The sequence below is a fragment of the Kogia breviceps genome, chromosome 15 (genome assembly GCF_026419965.1).
Source record: "Kogia breviceps isolate mKogBre1 chromosome 15, mKogBre1 haplotype 1, whole genome shotgun sequence".
NCBI lineage: Eukaryota > Metazoa > Chordata > Mammalia > Artiodactyla > Physeteridae > Kogia > Kogia breviceps.
The window spans coordinates 55,153,036-55,176,081 of NC_081324.1; the positions used below are offsets into that span (position 1 = coordinate 55,153,036).

The 23,046-nt window shown below is 34.4% G+C and overlaps 1 protein-coding gene across 2 annotated transcripts in view; it reads left to right on the forward strand.

Annotated features, from left to right (window-relative positions):
• SMCHD1 (structural maintenance of chromosomes flexible hinge domain containing 1) overlaps positions 1-23,046 on the forward strand; it is a 126,610-nt gene that overhangs the window by 81,901 nt on the left and 21,663 nt on the right. Inside the window, exons 33-45 of one of the 2 annotated variants that reach the window (XM_067015874.1) lie at positions 1,736-1,851; positions 3,130-3,194; positions 8,332-8,419; positions 9,042-9,173; positions 10,072-10,221; positions 14,259-14,385; positions 14,556-14,675; positions 15,654-15,739; positions 16,339-16,461; positions 17,561-17,751; positions 19,552-19,661; positions 20,048-20,118; positions 22,046-22,186. In XM_067015874.1, coding sequence (XP_066871975.1) covers positions 1,736-1,851; positions 3,130-3,194; positions 8,332-8,419; positions 9,042-9,173; positions 10,072-10,221; positions 14,259-14,385; positions 14,556-14,675; positions 15,654-15,739; positions 16,339-16,461; positions 17,561-17,751; positions 19,552-19,661; positions 20,048-20,118; positions 22,046-22,123 — 1,457 coding nt within the window. In that variant the 3' untranslated portion in view covers positions 22,124-22,186. Of the gene's footprint in view, positions 1-1,735; positions 1,852-3,129; positions 3,195-8,331; positions 8,420-9,041; positions 9,174-10,071; positions 10,222-14,258; positions 14,386-14,555; positions 14,676-15,653; positions 15,740-16,338; positions 16,462-17,560; positions 17,752-19,551; positions 19,662-20,047; positions 20,119-22,045; positions 22,187-23,046 lie in introns of those variants that run through there. The other variant, XM_059039426.2, reaches the window with a different exon arrangement.

Genomic DNA, 23,046 nt, shown 5'->3' on the forward strand with positions numbered 1-23,046 from the left:
CACATCATAATTTATGATTAAAGATATTTCAGAACAAGAAACATTTACTGAACACCTGCTATGTCCATCCACTATGCTAGACTCCTAATTCCAGTAATGAACATGACCGTTTTCAATGAGTTCAGTCTAATGTAGGAGACAATCAAGTAAGCAAATGATTTCAGTGTAATATGGTAGGAGCCAAGTCAATAGGAAATTGTATTTGCTTTGTATAGGTAATTTTCTTGAAGACTTCGGTTTTCTTGAGAGGATGAATTCCTGTTCATAGTCACAAGCAGTGAAAGAAGCAGACCAGAAATATTTAGATTGAAATATTAACAATTTTAAATAATTATAGCCTTTGAAATCTGTTAGGGGAGATGAGACAGACCTATTTCCTGTGATTAAAAACTGTAATAGGTGACAAGTGAATATTACAGGTGATAAATATAAGGGAATATTACAAGTAATAATAGTTTAGCTACTGTATGCTATTGAAAATCATAAAAGAAAGTAAACATTGTATTCTCAGACTACATAAAGCATATAGATTTGTAACCATTTGGCCTATTCTAGATTGCTGAGTATCTGTAGGCTAACCTTTGTTTTAAATTTATTTTTTATTGAAGTATAGTTGAATTACAATGTTGTGATAATTACTGCTGTACAGCAGAGTGACTCAGTTATACATATAAATACATTATTTTTCATGTTCTTTCCCATGATGGTTTATCACAGGATGTATTTTCTTAACATCTTTATTGGAGTATAATTGCTTTACAATGTTGTGTTAGTTTCTGCTGTATAACAAAGTGAATCAGCTATATGTATACATATATCCCCATATCCCCTCCCTCTTGTGCCTCCCTCCCACCCTCCCTATCCCACCCATCTAGGTGGTCACAAAGCACTGAGCTGATCTCCCTGTGCTATACAGCTGCTTCCCACTAGCTATCTATTTTACATTTGGTAGTGTATATATGTCCATGTCACTCTCTCACTTTGTCACAGCTTACCCTTCCCCCTCTCCGTGTCCTCAAGTCCATTCTCTGTGTCTGCGTCTTTATGCCTGTTCTGCCCCTAGGTTCATCAGAACCTTTTTTTTTTTTTTTTTTTAGATTCCATATATATGTGTTAGCATATGGTATTTGTTTTTCTCTTTCTGACTTACTTCACTCTGTATGACAGACTCTAGGTCCATCTACCTCACTATAAATAACTCAATTCCATTTCTTTTTATGGCAGAGTAATACTCCATTGTATATATGTGCCACATCTTCTTTATCCATTCATCTGTTGATGGACACTTGGGTTGCTTCCATGTCCTGGCTATTGTAAATACTGCTGTAGTGAACATTGTGGTACATGTCTCTTTTTGAATTATGGTTTTCTCAGGGTATATGCCCAATAGTATCACAAGATTGAATATATTTCCTTGTGCTACAAATAACACAGTCTAAACTTTTTGGTCTTGCTTGGCAGACTGTGAAAATAAGACAAAGAATTTTTAATAGCAAATATGTATTTATTAGCTTTCTGTGGGAGATTTAGCACTGGAGAGTTACCTGTTATGATTGAATAAGTTCTGTAGACAAATTGTTGGGGAAGACTAATTAAAGAATAGTTTTATTTCTTCATCAGAATTTTATTATTAACACTTATTAAACAAGATGTATGCTTTAAGACATACAGTTATTTAGCCAAATCCACTAACTGAACTAGAAAGAAAATAATTTTTTAATGTTCATCATTACAGATTTTATGATTACTGTTATTTCTGAAGATGACAGTATCATTAAAAATATTAATCCAGCACGTATTTCCATGAAAATGTGGAAACTGTCAAACAGTGGGAACCGACCACCAGCAAATGTGAGTCATTGAAAGCATTTGAGAAATAAAAAGTAGCTCTTACATTTAACATAAAATTAAATGTAATTTAATATAAAAATGCAGTGTGTATATCCTGGAGAACTAGAAAGTAACCCATTCCATCACTTAGGATTTTTAAAAGATGCATCAGAGTATGTTTCATAATTAAGTCTAAAGAACAGTAGCACAAGGTAAAAACTAAATATCACTAAGAGATAATACAGAAAGTGAGAGAAGGAGATGTGATTGATAAACTACAGAGTAAATTAAAGAAGGGGGTAGAGTGGAGAGAACAGTTTGAGAGTCCGAAGACGCACAGTCCAATAGAAATATAATACCAGCCACACGTGATACTCAAATTCTGAATTCTGCTAGTAGCCACATTAAAAAATAAAAAGTCGGGCTTCCCTGGTGGCGCAGTGGTTGAGAATCCGCCTGCCGATGCAGGAGACATGGGTTCGTGCCCTGGTCCGGGAAGATCCCACATGCCGCGGAGCAACTAAGCCCGTGAGCCATGGCCGCTAGGCCTGTGTGTCCGGAGCCTGTGCTCCGCAACGGGAGAGGCCACAGCAGTGAGAGGCCCGCATACCGCAAAAATAAATAAATAAATAAAAAGTAAAAAGTAAAATTAATTTTAATATAGTTTTAAACATTTTAAACTAATATACAAAAAATTACCATTTCACCATGAACTCAATCTTTTAAAATTTAATAATGATATTTTACATTCTTGTATCTTTCCAAGTCTTTGAAGTTTGGTATGTATTTTAGGCTTACAACACCTCAGTTTGGACCAGTCACATTTCAAGTGCTCAGTAGTCACATGTAGTTACTGGCTGCCATACCAGACAGTGCCAATCTAAAATAAATCTCAAATTGGAAACTAAACCAAGCTATATCAGGGGTCCTGATTTAATGACATCTTTCAGGATTTATGGTTCAGTTTAGTCATCTGTTTAGAAAACTAGCTTCCTTAATTTATACCATCAGTCCCATCAAGCTGCTATTACCTTAAAATTATGTCACCACGTTTAAGATCTGTTTTGTGCTCTTTAATAATTAATGGTATATCTTTCCATTGTGACTAATCTCACTTTTGTGTCATATATGCATGGTAAATATATATACATGTAGGGGTGTGTTTGTGTGTATTTATCAATCCAGATGTGATCTGGGTTCACACTTGGTGAAAGGAAAAATAAATTTTCATCATAAATACACTGTGTTTAATGTTTGTGATTTCTCCCTCTCCCCCTTCTTTCCTACTTTTCCTTCTAGGCAGAAACATTTAGTTGTAATAAAATAAAGGATAATGACAAGGAAGATGGCTGCTTCTACTTCAGGTATTTGTCAAATTGTTTCATATTTTAATGCATATTTTGTTATGAAGTTAATCAGCCTTGGCAACATTTGCCTGCTCAGCTAGGGAGAAATAATTTATGATTGAATAGAAAATGTTATTTTCTTAATTTTTTGGTCAGGAAGTTTTTTGAGAAAATATTTTGTTTGCAAACTTTGTGAAATGGTTTGGGGAAAGATTGTTGTGATAGATATATTTGTTTTCAAAACTATCAAAAACATCACAAGAATTCTGTTGTCAGAGCACTTTATATTTTATTGTATAGGACATTTCTGTAATTCTAAACTTAAGATCTTATGAAGTAAAAAAGCTGAACTAGGTTTTTATTGTTTAACTATGTGACTTTGAGTATTGCTTCTTTAGTCTGGACCTGTACTTTGAAATCTGAAAATGGTTTTGGAGAGATGGTGTATAAGGTTTCTTTTATTTATTAGAAATGTTTCTTTCCTTTTAGACTAATAATTGCTTTGTTTTATTTAAGTGTATAGTTTATTAAGCCATATAGAAAGCAAAAGGTACAAGTATAGATATAAATCATTGTTACAATAATACCAGCATTTACAATTACCTGTGTATTTATCTTTGTTGAGGTATTTATTTTTCCATGTGGCTTCAAGTTACTGTCTATTGTTCTTTCATTTTACCTTGTAGGACTCTCATGAACATTTCTTCCGGGCCAGGTGTAGTGGTAATGAACTCCCTTAGCTTTTGTTTATCTGAGAATGTCGCTGCACTATGTGGCATGCAGGATCTTATTAGTTCCCTGACCAGGGATTGAACCCGTGCCCCCTGCAGTGGAGATGCAGAGTCCTAACCACTGGACTGCAGGGAATTCCTATCTGAGAATGTCTTAATTTCTCCCTCACTTTTGAGGAACAGTTGCTGGATGTAGGATTCTTGGTTGACAGTTTCTTTCTTTTAGCACTTTGAAAACATTGGCCCACTGCCTTCTAGCTTCCAAACATACTGATGAGAAATCTCATCATCTTATTGAGGATCCCTTGTATGTAATGATTTGCTCTTCTCTCGCTGCTCTTAATATTCTCTTTTTCTTTGTCCTTTGAAAGTTTGTAATAATGTGTCTTGGTGTGGGTCTCTGAGTTTATCTTACTTGGAATTCCTTGAGCATCTTGGATACTTATATTCATGTCTTTCATCAAACTAGGGAAGTTTTCCTCCATTCTTCAAACATGGTCTCTGCTTTTTCGAAAACTCTTTTCTCCTTGAACTCCCACAATGTGTATGTTGGTCCACTTGATGGCATCTCAGGTCCCTTAGGCTCTGTTCACTTTCCTTCAATCATTTTTCTTTCTGTTCCACAGACTCTGTCATTTCCACTGTCTTATCTTCAAGTTTGCTAATTCTTCTACCTACTCAAATCTGCCTTTGAATACCTGTAGTGAAATTTTCACTTCAGTTACTGTACTTTTCAGCTGCAGAATTTGTTTTTGGTTTCCTTTTAAGTTTTTTCTCTATTGATAAAGCCTGCGTACAGCAACAAAGACCCAATGCAGCCAAAAAATAATAATAATGATAATAATTTTTAATTGAAAAGTTTAGATATTACATATTTCAAAAATGCTTGCCTTTTTTTAAAATTAGTTAATTTATTTTGGGGGGTCTTTGTTGCCATGTGCAGGCTTTCTCTACTTGGCGGCTTGCAGGGGTCAAGACAGTGCCCCTTCGTCACGGGGCATGGGCTTCTCATTGCAGTGGCTTCTCTTGTTGTGGAGTACAGGCTCTAGGTGTGTGGGCTTCAGTAGTTGTGGCACATGGGCTCAGTAGTTGTGGCTCACGGGCTCTAGAGCACAGGCTCAGTAGTTGCGGCACACAGGCTTAGTTGCTTTGTGGCACGTGGGATCTTCCCGGACCAGGGATCGAACCTGTGTCCCCTGCGTTGGCAGGCGGATTCTTAACCACTACACCACCAGGGAAGTCCAATGCTTGCTTTTTTTTTTTTTAATACAGAGATTATTTTATTTTAAAAATACATCATAATTTACTTAACTATTCACATATTTTGGGCTAATTAGATGATTTCCATTTTTATAAATAACATTGAAATCAACATCTATAAACAACCCTTTTTAGTTCCTTAAGCTAGATCATTTCCTTACTTTCTCTTTCAGATTTTTCATCATTAGTGTATAGGAATGCAAGAGATTTCTGTGCATTAATTTTTGTATCCTGCTACTTTACCAGATTCATTGATTAGCTCTAGTAGTTCTCTGGTAGCATCTTTAGGATTCTCTATGTATAGTGTCATGTCATCTGCAAATAGTGACAGTTTTACTTCTTCTTTTCCGATATGGATTCCTTTTATTTCTTTTTCTTCTCTGATTGCTGTGGCTAAAACTTCCAAAACTATGTTGAATAATAGTGGTGAGAGTGGGCAACCTTGTTCCTGATCTTATTGGAAATGGTTTCAGTTTTTCACCATTGAGAACGATCCAATGCTTGCTTTTTGAGTCTATATCTTACTGTTTTTTATTGATCCAACTATTCTTTGTTCCTTTCTTTTTTAAAAAAAATTTGTTTTTATTTTCATTTTCTATTCCTCATTAACTTGGTAGTTATGCAATTTTTTACTATTTTCTAAGTAATTCTGTTTATTTTTTAAATTAATTAATTTAGGGATTACAGCATGCATAGTTGACATATCAGTGTCTAAATGGCAATTTACATTTTGTACCCTCTTTTTGGTCAGTGCATGAATCTTAGAACACTTAAGTTCCATTTTCTCTCTCCCAACTTAACATGCCTTTGTTGTTGTGTATACTAAATCTTACATGGCATTATTATTTTATATAGTCAGTGTTCATTTGACTTAAACTAATTCATTTATCCTTTCTGTTAATCTTCAACTCAGGGCTTCCATCTGGGATCATTTTTCTTTTTTTTTTTTTTTTTTTGTGATACGCGGGCCTCTCACTGTTGTGGCCTCTCCCATTGCGGAGCACAGGCTCCAGATGCGCAGGCTCAGCGGCCATGGCTCACGGACCCAGCCGCTCGGCGGCATGTGGGATCTTCCCGGACCGGGGCACGAACCCGTGTCCCCTGCATCGGCAGGCGGACTCTCAACCACTGCGCCACCAGGGAAGCCCTGGGATCATTTTTCATCTGAGGAAGTTCCTTTAATATTTTCGAGTGCACAGCTGCTAGTGACAAATTATCTGATTTTTACCTAAAAATATATTCCATCTTCATGCTTGAAAAATATTTTTCTGGACATGATTTTCTAGGTTGGCCGTTTCTTTCTTGCAGTACTTTCAAGCCATCTTTCACTGTCCCATCATTTCTGTTGAGAAGTTAACGATCAGTCTTAACTGTTGTTACTTTGAAAAGTCATCATTTACCCTCCTTTTTGGTTGCTTTGAATTTTGTTTTCAGCAGTTTTACTGTGATGTGCCTATGTTTGGATTTTTTTGAAATTTATCCTGTTTGGTATTCATAGGCTTTGATTTTGTGGTCTTTGTTCAGTTTTTTAAAATTGTCAGCCATTATTTCATCAAATACTGCTTCTGCCTCATTCTTTCCCTCTTCTCCTTACACTCTTATTTACATGCACTTACTCCGTATAGTATTCTCTCTTACCCTCTTTTCTCTATTTGCCATATTTTTGTCTTTCTTCATTCTAGATACATTCTTCTCAGCTACCTTCAATTAACTAATCTCTCTCTGTTCAGTGGTATCTAATTGCTATTAAATTCATCTTTGAATTATCAATTTCTGTTTGGTATTTTTCAGGTTTTTTTTTAAGATCCAGTTCTCTGTTGGAATTTTCAGTCTTGTCTTTTATTACCTTGAGCAGTAATCAGAGTTTATTGAAATCTGTCTGGATTTCGTTTTGGTCTGTTTTGATTGTCTCTTGTTTCTGTTGATTTTCATTCTGATTCTCTTGCCTCTTCATGTACCTATTTATTTGGTTTTTTTTTTAACCATACTTTTTATTTATGCATATTTATAGAAATAATTTGAAGTCTAAGATGTTCTCTTTCTCCAGATGGAGTTTACATTTGCTTCTGTCCATTGTCTGGGATAGACACTGGCAGTCTATTATCATTTTGGTCCATTTTCAGAGATTGAGATAATTCTAAGCTCAGTTGCTTTTCCCTTGGGAGCCTGTCTGCTTTAGGTCCACCTCTACTCCTAGGATATTCTCCCAGGAGTCAAGCAACCTTAAATATGAAACTCACTTCCCAGGCTCTCCATGCTATCTTGTATCCTGCTTAGTCATTTTTTTCACTTTTGCTTATTATCTCTCAAACATTTTCAAGCAGATGTCTTTTTTAATATGGTTACCTTCATCAGGAAGTGTTGGTCTGCCATTTGGAAGCAGAAGTCTTGTTTCATTCTTACTGGAACTCTATTAGGATTTATGCTCAGAGAAAATACAACCTAGAGAAAGGTTACATAATTTTCTCCAAGGTGGTGTATATGTTATAGTGCAGAATTTCAATTCAGATGTGTGTTCACAGCCTTTGTTTACTACATTATGCCAATATTTTGAGAATATGAATGATGTGGCAGAGCCAACTTAGAGGTCATGAACCACATTGCACATATCAGGCAAGGTATACCGTAGACTGTTATTTATATATTCATTGTGTCTGTGACCAAAATAGTAAGTCTACCTCTTATTAGGTACTGAGTTCTTTATTGATAATTAAGTAACAGTATATTCTATATATATAGTTATATATTTAGAATATATAAATGGAAAACAAAGCAACATAAAAAAGATCAGCTGGATAATCTATAAATTCACAATATAAAACTGACTAGGAAATTTGTGTAGAAATGAAGCAAAATTCACTTGATATATAATTCCACATTTTTTGTGTTTACTTTGTCAACTTTGTATTCCTATTCTTTCATTTTTTTGCCACACCCAGAGTTTGTGTTCTAGATGTTTTGTGATGGAATGTCCAGGTAAGAGGGATCTGGAATTAAGCCTGATATTGCAGGAAATATTTGGTGAATGAAGGTGAATGTAGTAATAGTAACTCTCCTGTTACTCATTTACTTTTTGTGGAAGGAAAAGAAATGTTAATGTTTTGAATTTCTTCCCCTTTTATTTAAAAGGTTTCAGTGATCTTATCTCTTTCTTTTTAACTTAGGGATAAAGCAATTCCTAACAAAGTGGGGACATATTGTATCCAGTTTGGTTTTATGATGGATAAAGCAAATATCCTTAACAGTGAGCAGGTTTGTTTTTTCTTTTTATGTATGGCAGTTAGCTTTAGTTAGCTTCACATTTTCTTGCTTGGTTGAGGAGTGTGTTGTTTTGTTTACAAGTGGGTTAATTATTGGTTGAAAGGTATAAATAATGCCATCTTCAGGAATTTTAGCATAGTACATGCTTAAATTATGTTGATTAAATTTGACCTGATGCAGAAGTTACTTTTCCCTCTCTCTTTGTATCGAGGACTCAGTTAGTAAACATTTTAATCTATATCATGGTAAGGTTGCTCCTATCAATTGTACATGAAAATGTTTCAGTTAATAACATTTCAGGTACTGGGATTCTAGATAATGAAGTTTAAGGTAGTTTAACATACATTATCTTCATTTTTGTTACTGCACTAAATTTTTAAGAGTTACATATATTTTTGTTTCTAAATTTGTTTTTAGATGGTTAGCATTCAAAAATTAATCTTATATGCCTTTTATCCTCAATTTTTACAAGTTGATTAGTTTTAAGAATTTAATGGAAATACGTTTTAGAAGGTAATATTTCATTTCATTTAGTATATGCTCTCTAGTTCTTCTCTTCATCTTTAATACTAAACCATTAATGTATTGTTAATCAGAATGCTTCTTTTGTTAGATTATAGTGGATGTTCTACCTAATCAACCTGTGAAGTTAGTTCCTGAAATTCAGCCAGCTACACCAGCTGTTTCAAATGTTCGCTCAGTTGCCAGTAGGACCTTGGTCAAAGATTTATATCTTCGTATCACGGTAAGGTTTATTTACTTCTAAATTATAAAGGGTAACAAGAAAAATTATTCCTAGTTTTAGGGTGCAAGATAGTTATTATAGAATCATATCTGGATTATTCAGTTTAAATTTATAGGAAAACTTTGTGCAGATGAATGAAATACTTATCAATATCTTTATACTTGAATACAGATAGAGAATGTTTAACATTATACATAAAATCCAGATATACTAAGTAGAAATTACTCAAAAATGCAGAAATCTGCCTACCTTTCCTAATATATCTTTAATCCACTATTTTATGTATGCATTATGAATGTGTGCAGTAAGTTGATTCTTCAATGTCCATTTCACTGAGGGGCAGGAAGTAGTTAAAGTATTTATTTTGAAGAGATCTGCTCTCATGGCTGATCATAATGAGCTTCTCAAAGCTTCCAGTTACCCAGAGGGTAAGCAGCAATAGTGCTGCTAAGAATATTAACAAAAACATGTAAGACACACTAGAGGCACTTCATTTTTATGAAAAGTTTGGCTGATAGAGTACTTAACTCCTTCAGTGTATTTTCTTGTTTTAGACACGAGTCATTCTTAAACTGGTCTTCCTTAGATCATATATAGATGCTGAAGGTATAGTACATAACAAATTTTTAAATGGGAGTCCTTTTAATAGAGTTGGGAGCCATTGTGTTAGATGGAACCCATTGTATTAGATGGTTCTTTTATGGTTTCTAGGATTATTTCCTGCCTGTGGAGCGCTTACTCTGAGAACTGAATTTTGTGTTTGGAGTAAGAAGGATCAGGATGATTTAATATTTGGGACTTTATAAATAGGTCATATTTCTGATTTGTCCATGCCCTTCTCTGGGATTAATCTTTTTCTACTTCTTCTAATTAGTTACTTTTTGTTGTTTGCTTTAAGGATGACTACAACAATCATACTGGAATTGATTTGGTTGGCACTGTAATGGCTACCATCAAAGGTTCTAATGAGGAAGATGACACCCCACTCTTTATTGGGAAAGTTAGAACACTTGAATTTCCCTTTGTGAAAGGTTCAGCTGAAATCACGGTAATATTTTTGTCTTCCGGTAGATAAGGTTTCTATATTTAATATTTTAAACCACAGTATTACAATACCTGTTCTTTTGTATGTATAGCTATGAAGATGTTCTAATTATAGCATTAAATTGGAAAGTCAGCTAAAATATTTTGAGATTTTGCTCTAAGCTATTACACAGTGAACCCATGATCATTGTTACTATTAGAAAGACCCTCTTTTCCCCTGTGGATGACTGTTTTCTGTAACTGGAGTGATTTTAACTTCAGTGACAATTTGATATTCATGTTTCATTGAAAAGCTACCATTCTGTGGATAGAAATAGAATCAAACATAGCCCAGGTAAAATGTACATATATCTGGGAAAGTTTAGTAAAACCAGCTTACCTTTGTTATTCATTTTTTTTCTAAAATGGAAATAGCTTTACTTATATAAAAAATACACAGTGCAAGAACATCAAAAATAATCACTATATTATCACCCTTCAGAGATATTGATGATTAGCAATTCAGTGTATAACCTTCCACACTTTTCTGTGTATACACTGACAGTGCATGGATGTCCTGAGTATGATTTATATAGACATGGAGGAGGGTGTAAAATTTCATTAATATAATAGAACTCTGCTTTCATGAAAATCTTCTTTTCTTATTTAACACATCCTTGATACATTTCTTTACCAGCAAGTATAAACCTACATCATTGTATTGATGATCATAATTTATTTGATCAATCCTAAGTGAAAATTTAGTTTCTTTCCAAAGTTTTATCAACAGTGCTTCCGTCAGCTTTCTTCTATGTATATCCTTTGCACAAATCTATTTCCTTAAGAAATTGCTAGAAATAGAATTGGAGATAGGGAGTGTACATTTTTAGCCTTTTGGTAGTTATTGCCAATTGCCTTTCAGTTTATATTCCCACTAGAAATACGTGTACATTCTCATATTACCAACCCTGAACAGAATGGTTTTTAAAATTCAACCACTCTTCCTGTTGTTAAATATTTTCTTTGTTACTAGGAAGGTTTGAACATTTTTCATGGTTTTGACCTTTGTAGGATTGTCCCTTAACTTTTTTTTTTTTTTAAACATTTTTATTGGAATATAATTGCCTTAACTCTTTTTCTTCTGGGAGATTCATCATTTTCTTCTTAATTTTATATTAAAGATGTTAGTGCTCTCTTGTGTGTAAGTAGCTTTTTCCTGAGTTTGTCTTTTACATTTTAGCTTTGTTTATATTAGGGCAGGAGGAAGGGTTGTATTCACAGTGATAGCTCTTGTATTCTTAGGCCTTTAATTTTTTTATTGGTCTTGATTTTATTTTTACCTTTTATTCAAATTTATTAACTGAATTTTGGGGTATCATTTATTGAATAATTCTTCCCGTACCAATAAATATGAAATTTCACCTTTTCTGTATTTTTTTGTTGTTGTCAGTGTTTATCTTTTTATCCAATCCAGTGCTAAAATCACATTGTTTTAGCAATATTAGGCTTACAATTGGGGAGACTTCCGACTTGTACCTGGCCTAAAGTTCAACTTGTTGGTTGGTCTGGCAGTAACCGAACATTATAGCATTTCCATTTTAATTAGTTCTCAACATTTTAAAAATTCTGGAGTTTTCACAAAGAGATTTGCATTCCTGATTTATTTGGAGAATTCTAAAGACTTGGCAGTACAGGGCCAAGATCTCTTAAAGCAGCAGGATTTTCCAGTCAGCTGCATCCATGCTACTTCTTTTCATCTCTTGACATTGAAAGCAAGTGTCAGTTGCTACTTACATTTACACTTGTTCTTTTATTTTTATCATAGTGGAGGGTAAAGTGAAATTTTCTTGTACCCTAACAAAAATTAGGTAATGAAAACCACAGGTTGAAAAACAAAGAAGGGTGGGTAAGACATGTTGAACATGCAGGGTCGGTTTGTATTGGAAGAACACGTGTAGCCCACTACCTATATCCTGGTTACCTCTGTCCTATTTCCTTGGCCCTGCCACAAGCATTTGAAATTACCCTGCTGTACACATTTCTGAGGCTAAGACGGTGACTTAAGCTATTCCCCCACAGCTGCATATGGGAATCTCAGCCTCATGTCATGCATATGAATTTCCACTAGAGGTTCCTAATATCACACTGACTAAGCAGAAATCTCTCAGGTCCTACTTGGCTCTTGACCCATATATTAATTTAGTAGGTCTGGGGCAGGGCTGAGGAATCTGATTTGTGCAGGTGATTCTTATCATTAGGGACATTTAGGAAACACTGGTATAAAACACTTTTTTTTTTTTTTTTTTTTTTTTTTTTGCGGTACGTGGGCCTCTCACTGTTGTAGCCTCTCCCGTTGCGGAGCACAGGCTCCGGACGCGCAGGCTCAGCGGCCATGGCTCACGGGCCCAGCTGCTCCGCTGCATGTGGGATCTTCCCGGACCGGGGCATGAACCCGTGTCCCCTGCATTGGCAGGTGGACTCTCAACCACTGCGCCACAGGGAAGCCCGAACTGGATATTCTTATACAGAGGATAAATTGATGTAGCCTTTTTGAAGGGAAATTTGATACTACCTATTAAAATGAACTTTTAATAAGTCACTATAGGGACTTCCCTGGTGGTTCAGTGGTTAAGAATCCACCTGCCAATGCAGGGGACACAGGTTCAATCCCTGGTCTGGGAAGATCCCACATGCCGTGGAGCAACTAAGCCTGTGTGCCACAACTACCGAAGCCCACGTGCCTAGAGCCTGTGCTCCACAACAAGAGTAGCCACTGCGATGAGAAAGCCCACACACCGCAAAGAAGAGTAGTCCCCACTCACCTCAACTAGAGAAAGCCCGCTCACAGCAGTGAAAAACCAACACAGCCATAGATAGATAGATAAATTTATGGGGGAAAAAGTCATTATATTTCTCTATTCTAGAGAATACACCAAGAAGTACTGAAAGCTACTTTCTTTGCTGTATTATAAATAATATCTAAAAAATTTTAAATGAAATGTTCATCACCCAGTGAAAGGATATTGTAGTGTATTGTATCTATATTATGCATAAATGTAAAAAATTGGTATTTAAACATTCACTTGAATTGATAGATCAAAATGAGTGCTGAAAGCAAATTGCTACAGTATAAAGTGTATGTTATTTTTAAAGTGTAAACAGTTTTATTTTTGTTTATATTCATATATAAATACATTAAAAACAGCTTTCAGAAACCAAGTGGTGGGATTGGGTATTGGTTTAATGATGGACTTATAATTTTATTATTTCGTGGATTGTTTTACAGTGTTCTATCAATGTAGATTTTTTAAAATTTTACACCTGAATTTCATTGTGGTCTAAAAAAACTAAACAACTAGTACCTATTGTTTCCTTGTAAGACTGAAAAAGTTACTTAGGATATAAATATTTATATTGCATTATTTACTAGTTATATGTTATGGTCTCAAAGTATATCAGAAGTTTGTGTGTGCATGTGTGTGTGTGTGTGTGTGTGTGTGTGTACTCATTAATGAAGAAAAATACATTAAAAAAGACAAAAAAACAAGGCTAGGGCTTTTCAGGACCTTTTGTTTGGTCACCTGGGACTGGTGGGTCTACTTCCATGGTAACAGCTATAACTTAAACTCAGCATTGGGCTTTGTGCATTTCTTTGTGATTATTTTTATAACTTTCACACTGTCAGCTGTTTCACACTGCTTGAACTTAAAGGTTGGAATCAGAAGATATTTCTAGTCAGGATATAAGTGGCCATTGGTATTTCTGGCCTGGAAAGATACTTTTTCTTATAGTTTTCCATTGTATATAATTTTTTCATAAGCTATTTATTGATAAGATAATTTGACTTTCAAACCAATAACAAAAGGTAAAGAGTTCTAGGTCTTGGATGGTGCTGCTGTTTTAATGAATGCTTAATGAATCTCACAGGTCAGTCAATTTTGCCTTTTGCCTTTAAAATTTACCACTTACTAGAAAACAGAATACAATGAGATATATAACATTTATACATTTACAAATACCTATTTAAATCTCATTTTTCCGTACTGCTTTTTTCTTTTACAGAGTCTCGTTCTGGCAGAAAATAGTCCTGGAAGGGATAGCACTGAGTATTTTATTGTGTTTGAGCCTCGGCTACCAGGCTTATCAAGAACATTAGAATCATATATCCTACCATTTATGTTTTACAATGGTAAGTTTCTAGGAAAATAGAGGATAAACTCTTTAAGTTTGTGGTACTTTATATAACTTTGTTTTGCTTTCCATTAACATGGTGCTTACTAGTTATCTAATCATGTTATGACATTTTGGAAAAGTCACAATTTAAAAATTGAAGTAAATTATCTGAATATTTTTTCTTAGATGTTAAGAAGCAGCAACAAATGGCAGCACTTACAAAAGAAAAGGACCAGTTATCTAAGTCTATTATAATGTATAGAAGTTTATTTGATGCCAGCAAACAGCTTCTTGATGAGATGAAGTGTAAGTCATTTTGTGTTTAAATGATGCTTTGAGGAATGGTGAGGTAGAAGGTTGAGGCCATGAGACACAAACATTGTCTAATTTCCTGAACTTAGAAGTAAACTGCAGGACACAGCAGAAAGGTGGTAGTGATAGTTTATATTACTCATCATTCGATCTTCTTAAGATGAAGTATTCCTGCATTTTAAATAAATGTATACCTTGTTTACCTACAAAAATTTGAAACTTTTACTAGAAATCTGAATCTATAGAAATTTAAAGGTTTTGACATAACAGTAATAAGGTTTATATCTAGCTCTAGCATTTGGCAAAAGACATTGGATGACAATATCACTGAAAGAGTGATATGTAATTTAAGTTTTAGTTTGAGCCATGCGACTGTGTGTAGTTCAATTTAAAAGTATCTGCAGCAAAAAAAAAAAATCTGCAGCAGAGAAATATGTAATTTATTTTTTAATAAATCATGGAATATTTGCTACAGTTTTTAATAATGTTTGTATACTGTTTAAGACAAGGCATTTGCTGAGTTGTGCTCTATTTGTCGGATATTTTTCACAGGTCAAGGATATTTAGAGGATAATAGGAACTAAGTAGAGTAATGAAATAATATACAATTTGTAGCACTAAAAATTTGTTTTTAAAAAGTCCTATTTGTTTCTTAGAATAACTTTATGTAATTATGTATAAATTATGTATAGTCAGGTGGATTAGAATTAAATAGCTTTTCCAAGATTACTTGTGGTTTGCAACATATAATACCTCCCTTAGCCACATTAATTTTGTTTTTTATTTTTGTGTATTAGAAATGAACTTTAATTTTAGATTTTAGTTTAGTTTAAAATTTCTGTAATCTTCATTTTTCATTTTAACATCAGTCATTAAAAGGAAAAAAACAAGAGATTGAAAACATTCTTCAAAAACTGTATTTTGGGGGCTATCACAAATTGATAGTTTTTGTTTGTTTGTTTTTAATTTTAGGCCAAGTTGAAGAAGCAAAATTAAAAGAGGCCCAGTTGCGAAATGAACTAAAAACACACAATATTGACATTCCTACAACACAACAGGTACAGTTTCCAAGTATATGTGAAAGTTTTTTCTTTTTAATTAAATTCTAACCTATAATTTTTTTTTTTACCATACATATTTTATTAGGAATGTTATGTACACTGTTGTTTTGGGGTACTAAGCCATATGTGGATTATAACCTAGTCACTTACTAGACATTAAAATGGGCTAACAATGATGGAGTGCTCTTTTCAAAGAAATTGCAGTTTGTGTTTCTAATCTAATGACACCAGTAAATTAAATTAATGATACACCAACTTGAGAACTTGCATTGAAGAGGACTAAGTGATAATCAGTATATGTGGTGGCAAAGAAAATGAGAGAAAGTAACAAAAGAAAATAGATTTTTTTATAGCTTACATTATAAGTCTTATTATACATTATGTATTTCTTAACTAAGAAAAAAATCAGGTTGACTCTTTACTATGATCATATTCTTAAAAGAAAGGAATGGCTGCTTAGTAACTTTCATGTTCTTGAGTTGTAACTTTATATTCTCGAGTTGTCTAAGTTATTGGTTTTTCTCTGCTATTTTCTCTGCCTGGTATAAGAGTAACTGTAATTGGCCTTGCAGTTAATTTTTCTTTTTAAATTACAGATGCCACACATTGAAGCACTTTTGAAGAGAAAGATATCAGAACAGGAAGAACTAAAGAAAAAACCCAGAAGATCATGTACTCTTCCAAACTATACTAAAGGCAGTGGAGATGTTTTGGGAAAGGTTTGTGTTTAAGCCTCTAAGCCTTTTAAGAGGCATTATATTTTATTATCTTGTTTTCTATCTGCTTTGGATGATCCTAGATCATGGAGCTATGATGATAATGATATTTGGGGATCCCAGGCAGGACAGAGTGGGATTTTATCACACTACTGAGATGGTATGTAGTTTAAAACCTATGAATTGTTTATTTCTGAAATTTACATTGTTTACATTGTATCAGGTATTATAAGTAATTTAGAAATGATTTAAAGTGTACAAGATGGTATATGCAGATACTATTGACATTTTATATAAAGGGTTTAAGTATCCACAGATTTTAGTATCTGAGGGGGTTCCTGGAACCAGTCCTCTATGGATACTGATGGACTGCTATACAGTTGACCCTTAAACAACATGGGTTTGAACTGTGAGGGTCCACTTATACACAGTTGGTTTTTTTTGAACTGAATACCAACTACAGTACTGCCTGACGGTTGAATCCTCGGATGTGAAACTGTGGGTATGGAGGACCGACTGTGAAGTTATATGCAGATTTTCGACTGCTTGGAGGGTCAGTGGCCCTAACCTCCACATTGTTCAAGGGTCAACTGTATTTGTAAATAGGAGAGTGGCTGTTAATTCTAAGCTCTAAAGTGTGTATATAAGCAGAAGAAATGATTCTTATCGGTGATGTTTAGATTTGTTTTCTGAAAAATCATCTGAGTAAAAAATCTACTTAGAAGGGTATAGTATATAACTATATTTAGGTTTAAGTGTATTTTATTATTATTTTCTCAGTTGACACACCCTAATAGTAGAGATATTAAATGTGGGGAAAAAGTACATCACCTAGCTGATAATATTCCAAATATTTTTATTTGGTTACTTGCAAAATTTACTGTAGTTTAATCTGTGGAACAGTTTTTTTAAATTAAATAGCAGAAGAGACAGTTTAATGTGTTTAAGCCAGTAAACTTTTACAGTTTGTGATTTTCTTTGTTAATTTTTGTGAGTGTTTCAAAACAAGTGTTTTTGTTTTATACTTGGGCTTTTAAAATACTTAATGTCAAATTTATATATATTTAAAACTTGTTTACTTGATTTTTTAAATGGGTTATAGATTGCACACCTGGCACAAATTGAAGATGATAGAGCCGCAATGGTTATTTCTTGGCATCTGGCAAGTGACATGGACTGTGTGGTCACCCTGACCACTGATGCTGCACGTCGTATCTATGATGAAACCCAAGGTCGTCAGCAGGTGTTGCCCCTTGATTCTATTTATAAGAAGACTCTTCCAGATTGGAAAAGGTTAGAAAAAAGTGAAAGTAATGATTTTTTTTCAGAAATTTCTTTTCTATTTTTTATCAAATTGCCGAATTTTAAAATTTCTCTAAAAGATGCTTAAAAAACAGAGAAGTGACTCAGAGTATCTGCATTATTTTTGTCTTCATCACAAATATGATCTTCGTTAAGATCAGTATTGCAGTGTATTTGATATATATATGCTGGCCAAGTTTAATGTGCCAATTAAATGTTATTTGTATGTATGAGAGATACACATACAAACACACAAACCCAAAGCGAATTTTTGGCCTTTACAACAGGAAGGATGGTAAGATGTCATTATCCGTAACAGAATATAGAACACCTTTATTTGGAGTAAGAGTATAGATACATGTCTTTTGTCCTATTTATATAAGTCATATGAAAATAAGCAGCCATCATTTAGGTAGAGAAGGTTTCTCTATTGGAACTGCCATTAGCAAAGTTGAAATGTAAGAGACCATCTACTTAGGATGTTACACCTTTTTTTTTTTTTTAAGGGTGTTACATCTTTGTTTTAATATAAATCTGGTTTCTTTAAGTGTTTTCCCATTTTCTTTTCAAAATATGTTTTTAGGAAATAACCATGCAAACCAGTTAGGCATTTTTAATCTAAAAATTAAAATATTTTATGTGTTCTCTAATTTTTGGCTATTTTTAAAAATCTACCTTAAAAGACTAAAATGAAATGGTGGTAACAAAACAAAAAAATTAAAATATATAACAGAGTTATTGACCAATAATTTTCTCAGATTCCTAAACAAGGTTTGCAAGGTATACAGTTGTGTAGGTATGGGGACTTGAAGGAGAATGGAAACTAATATTAAGAGCTTACTGTGTCATTAAACTGACATTTTATTTCACTTTGTAATCTAAAAATAGATTCAGGAAACAGCTGGAATTTGAACTCAAATCTATCTGCTTCTAAAATCTCCTACTCTGCTACCAGTCAGCACCCATTTTAAACAACATGGGAAATCCTGTCAAATCATAGTGACTGTGTTTATAAGGGTAATCGTTTTTGTAAAAGTAATTTTACCTCCAGGAGGGTCCTCTCTTTTTTTTCATAATCCCTGAGGACAAAGTTAAGAATTCTTGATTTAGGGAAAGTATGAATCTGTTATTTAAGGCTAATGCTTGCTCGAAAAGCTAGTTATTCTCTTTTTCTGGTATTGTGCCTGTTATTGGGATAGAGTTAACTAGCTCTTAAAGCCACCCCAACCTCTACTCCTACCTATAAGATTTGAGAAAAGCTACCATATGTGGAAGGGGAAAGCCCGGACACCCCAGTCAGCCTCCATCTCTTGAATCTCATTGTTATCCCTGAACTTCAGTTGCTCGTTCTGTACAGTGTGTCAGAGGACCGGCGGCCAGAGTACTGGGCTGTTTCCCTCTTGTATGCTCAGTCTTGGGCCTTGCCCCTTCCCCCCGTCTATTCTAGGGCCACTCTCCACATGAGACAGTCATATCATTGGCATTCTCGTTTAGGGCCAGCTTGAGAGGCTGCTTCTCTCCTTTCCTTGTGAAACTAAACAAAGGTTAGTTTATATTGATTTTACAAACTAATTGACGATAGTAGTACAGATAAAACTAAGATATTTTTATATGGTAAATATTTTCATTTCTAAAGGCATGACGGTTAATAATAATTTAGCAGTATTACCTGTACATAGGGAGTTGATTAAATGATCACAAAAATAATCATTATATTCATATGTTTTTCATAGTATATATATTTTTTTGATTAAAAGTTACATGTTTTGTTTAAAATTTTTTAAAATTCAGACCTCTGCCTCATTACCGAAATGGAAAATTGTATTTTAAACCCATTGGAGATCCCATCTTTGCCCGAGATTTGTTAACATTTCCAGATAACATAGAACATTGTGAAACAGGTAAAGGAAATTATGATGGCTTTTTTAATACAGATGTTACATTTATGATCCAGATACATAAATTACTGACTATGGAAAATTATGTTCTTATTTAGTTTATAAGTGATAGTTTTATTAATATTTACTTCTCTCATTTTTCCTGTTAGAGGAAAATATTGAATAAAATTCTTATGTTATTAGCATTATTTCTAATAAAACTTTGTAATATATGTTAAGATTTTTAAAAATATCTCAGTTTTTTAAAAATAAAAGTTTCATGTGCACAATCATTATATTTCAATTTCTGAGTACACAACAGCATGCTCACCACCAGAAGTTTGTGTTAATATTTTAATATGATCAAAAAGATGTCATAATTTTAATAATTTGTTAATTGAACTTTTTAGTATTTGGTATGCTGTTAGGAGACACCATTATTTTGGATAATTTGGATGCTGCCAATCATTATAGAAAAGAGGTATGTATTTGAATTCTTTTTTAATTTGTAGCTCCAATTTTAATGTGTACTTTAAAAATTTAATATATAACTCTGTATAGAAATAATTTTATTTTAGGATACATGTGCAAATGACTAAGTAACCTTGTCAAAACCAATGTAAATCCTATAGATTGATAAGCAGCATAAAAGTGGGCAAAATATAGGAATGAATTTGCCAAGATGCAAATTAAAATGAGATGTTTATGAAATTGTCCTAAGACTCAAAATCAATATCTGTTATTGATGGTGGTATTGAAAAAGAGTACACTCAGATAATGTTGTTGGAAATGTAATTTGACATAGCCCTTGTTTATTAGTTGTTAGGGCTGCTGTAACAAAGCGCCACAGACTGGGTAGCTTAAACAGTAGAAATGTATTGTCTCACAGTTCTGCAGGCTTAAAACCGAAATTCAAGGTGTGAGAAGGGTCAATTCTTTCCAGGGCTTATGAGGGGAGGGTCTGTTCCATGCCTTTCTCCTTGGTTTGTAGATGGTCATCTTCTCCCTGTATCTGTTCACAGCTATGCATATCTGTGTCCAAATTTCCCTTTTGTATAAGGAGACTACTCATTGGCTTAGAGCCCACTGTTATGACCTCATTTTAACTTGATTACCTCTGTAGAGACCCAGTCTTCAAATAAGGTCACATTTATGAGGAACTGGGGGTTAGGACATCAACATAGGAATTTTGAGGGACACAATTCAACCCTTAATACTTTTGGAGAGCAGTTTGGCAATGTAAATGTTTCCATTATCTCTTGCTACATAACAAACACTTCAGAAGTTAGTGGCTTTAAACAGTAACAACATATCAGTACTCATTTCTTTGTGGGTTTCTCCCAGTAATGTTAGCTAGTTGCACTGAGATGGTGAAAGCTCCAAAATGCCTCCACTCACTTAGCTGGCGGTTGTTGCTGGTAGCCATCTGGGATTCAGCTGGAGTTAGCCAGAGGCTCAGCTGGTGCTGTCTGCTGGAGTCATTGTTATCACCCCCCACTCACGGGTATGTGAGATAATGCCATTAAGGCTTTTAGAAACCTTTTTCTAGCTAAGAGGATCTGGAGCAGTGCCTTAAATCCTTCTGAGGTCTTAACATAGGGGCATCCTTCACTTGATTTTTGACTTAGAGACCACATTTTACTGGCTGTACCCTGGATTTGATCTTAGCCCTGAGGCTTTCCATTTCTTTTTCAATAACATTTTGTTAGCTGAACAGGCTGAGGAGGAAAAACAGTCCAACCCAGCAAGTTCTGGGTTGGAAGTATTTCCTTGAAATTATTTTTGAAAATGAATTAGTTCCTACTTAGTTTATCTCCCACCTGTACTGGCTAGTTGATACTGGCTACTGGATAGGCACTTGGTAGGCTGGCAGACTTAGATCTCTCTATGCAAACCTCTTCTTGTGGCTGCTGCGACTTTTTCAAATGGCATCTGGGACCTAAGAAGGGAAGTTAGAGCAGCGATGGCAGAAGTTGCAGGTCTCTTAAGTCCCAGCATCGGGAAGTATATTCAGTTCAGAATCTGGCCAGCCCAGACCCACATCGGCGAGTGGGGAGTTTGAAATAGACTCTTTCCTCTCCATGGGAGGGGCAAAGAAGTTGCCGCCATCTTTGTACCATCACAATGTATCTTACAGACATGATCCCACAAGTATATAAAGATATGTACAAGAATATTCATTAGATGTAAAGCAGTTATATTCCAATAAAGATGTTTTTTAAAAAGAATATTCATTAGAATATTTAAGAATTTTTAAGATACTTTGGAAGCAGTGTGAAGTCCATCAGTTGGGATTGCACAACTCTACTACAGTAATTTATACAGTAGAGTAGTATGTAGCTGTTAAAAAGACATAAAGCTGGGCTTCCCTTGTGGCGCAGTGGTTAAGAATCCGCCTGCCAATGCAGGGGACACGGGTTCGTTCCCCGGTCCGGGAAGATCCCACATGCCGCGGAGCAGCTAGGCCCGTGAGCCACAACTACTGAGCCTGCACGTCTGGAGCCTGTGCTCTGCAACGGGAGAGGCCATGACAGCGAGAGGCCCGCGCACTGCGATGAAGAGTGGCTCCCACTTGCCGCAACTGGAGAAAGCCCTCGCACAGAAATGAAGACCCAATACAGCCAAAAATAAAATATAAAATAAATAAGTAAATTTTTAAAATAAAATTAAAGAAAAAGACATAAAGCAGATTGGTATGTCCTAACAATGCAGACATACAAAATATATTGTTTTGTTGAAAAGTTGCCAAATGATAATGTATAAGATGATGCCCTTTTAAAAATAAGCTTATGTAATTTAAACAAGATGGGAGAATATATTGTATACTGTTGTATATATTAAGAAAGATTATCCCTCCTATATTACTTCTGAGTTTTACTTAATGAGAAAAGAAAGGCAATCTACTGTGAAGAAACACCTTTCAGAGGGCTGTTGTAAAGATTAAATAAAATAAGTAATAGAATAAAATTTCAGTAGAGGAATGGTCTCTTTGATCTGAAATCCAGAGGTCTTTGAATTCTTTGATACAGAAGAAGTATTAAATTTAATAAATATGGTGTTAGGGACTTGGAAATAGCAGGTGATAAACATGTATGTAAACACTATAGGCTTGCAAATTATTATAGCTGAAAGTGAGTAAGAATGCAGTTACTTAAGAGAAAACAGAGGTCAGTTTAAAATATGATCCAGTACCAATAAATAGTGTATTCTAAAGTCATGGATACCTTAAAAATCATATACTCTCACTTTCTAGATGAGAAACTTTAAGTTCAGAACAAATAATGGTTCTTTATCAAGTCATAGTCCTAATTCATGGCAGAAATAGAACTAGTCAGAACAGTTTTTCTTTGGGCCCAGTTAAGAAGAAATAAAAAGTGTCTTGAATTTAGGAGAGCAAAATTAGTGAGAT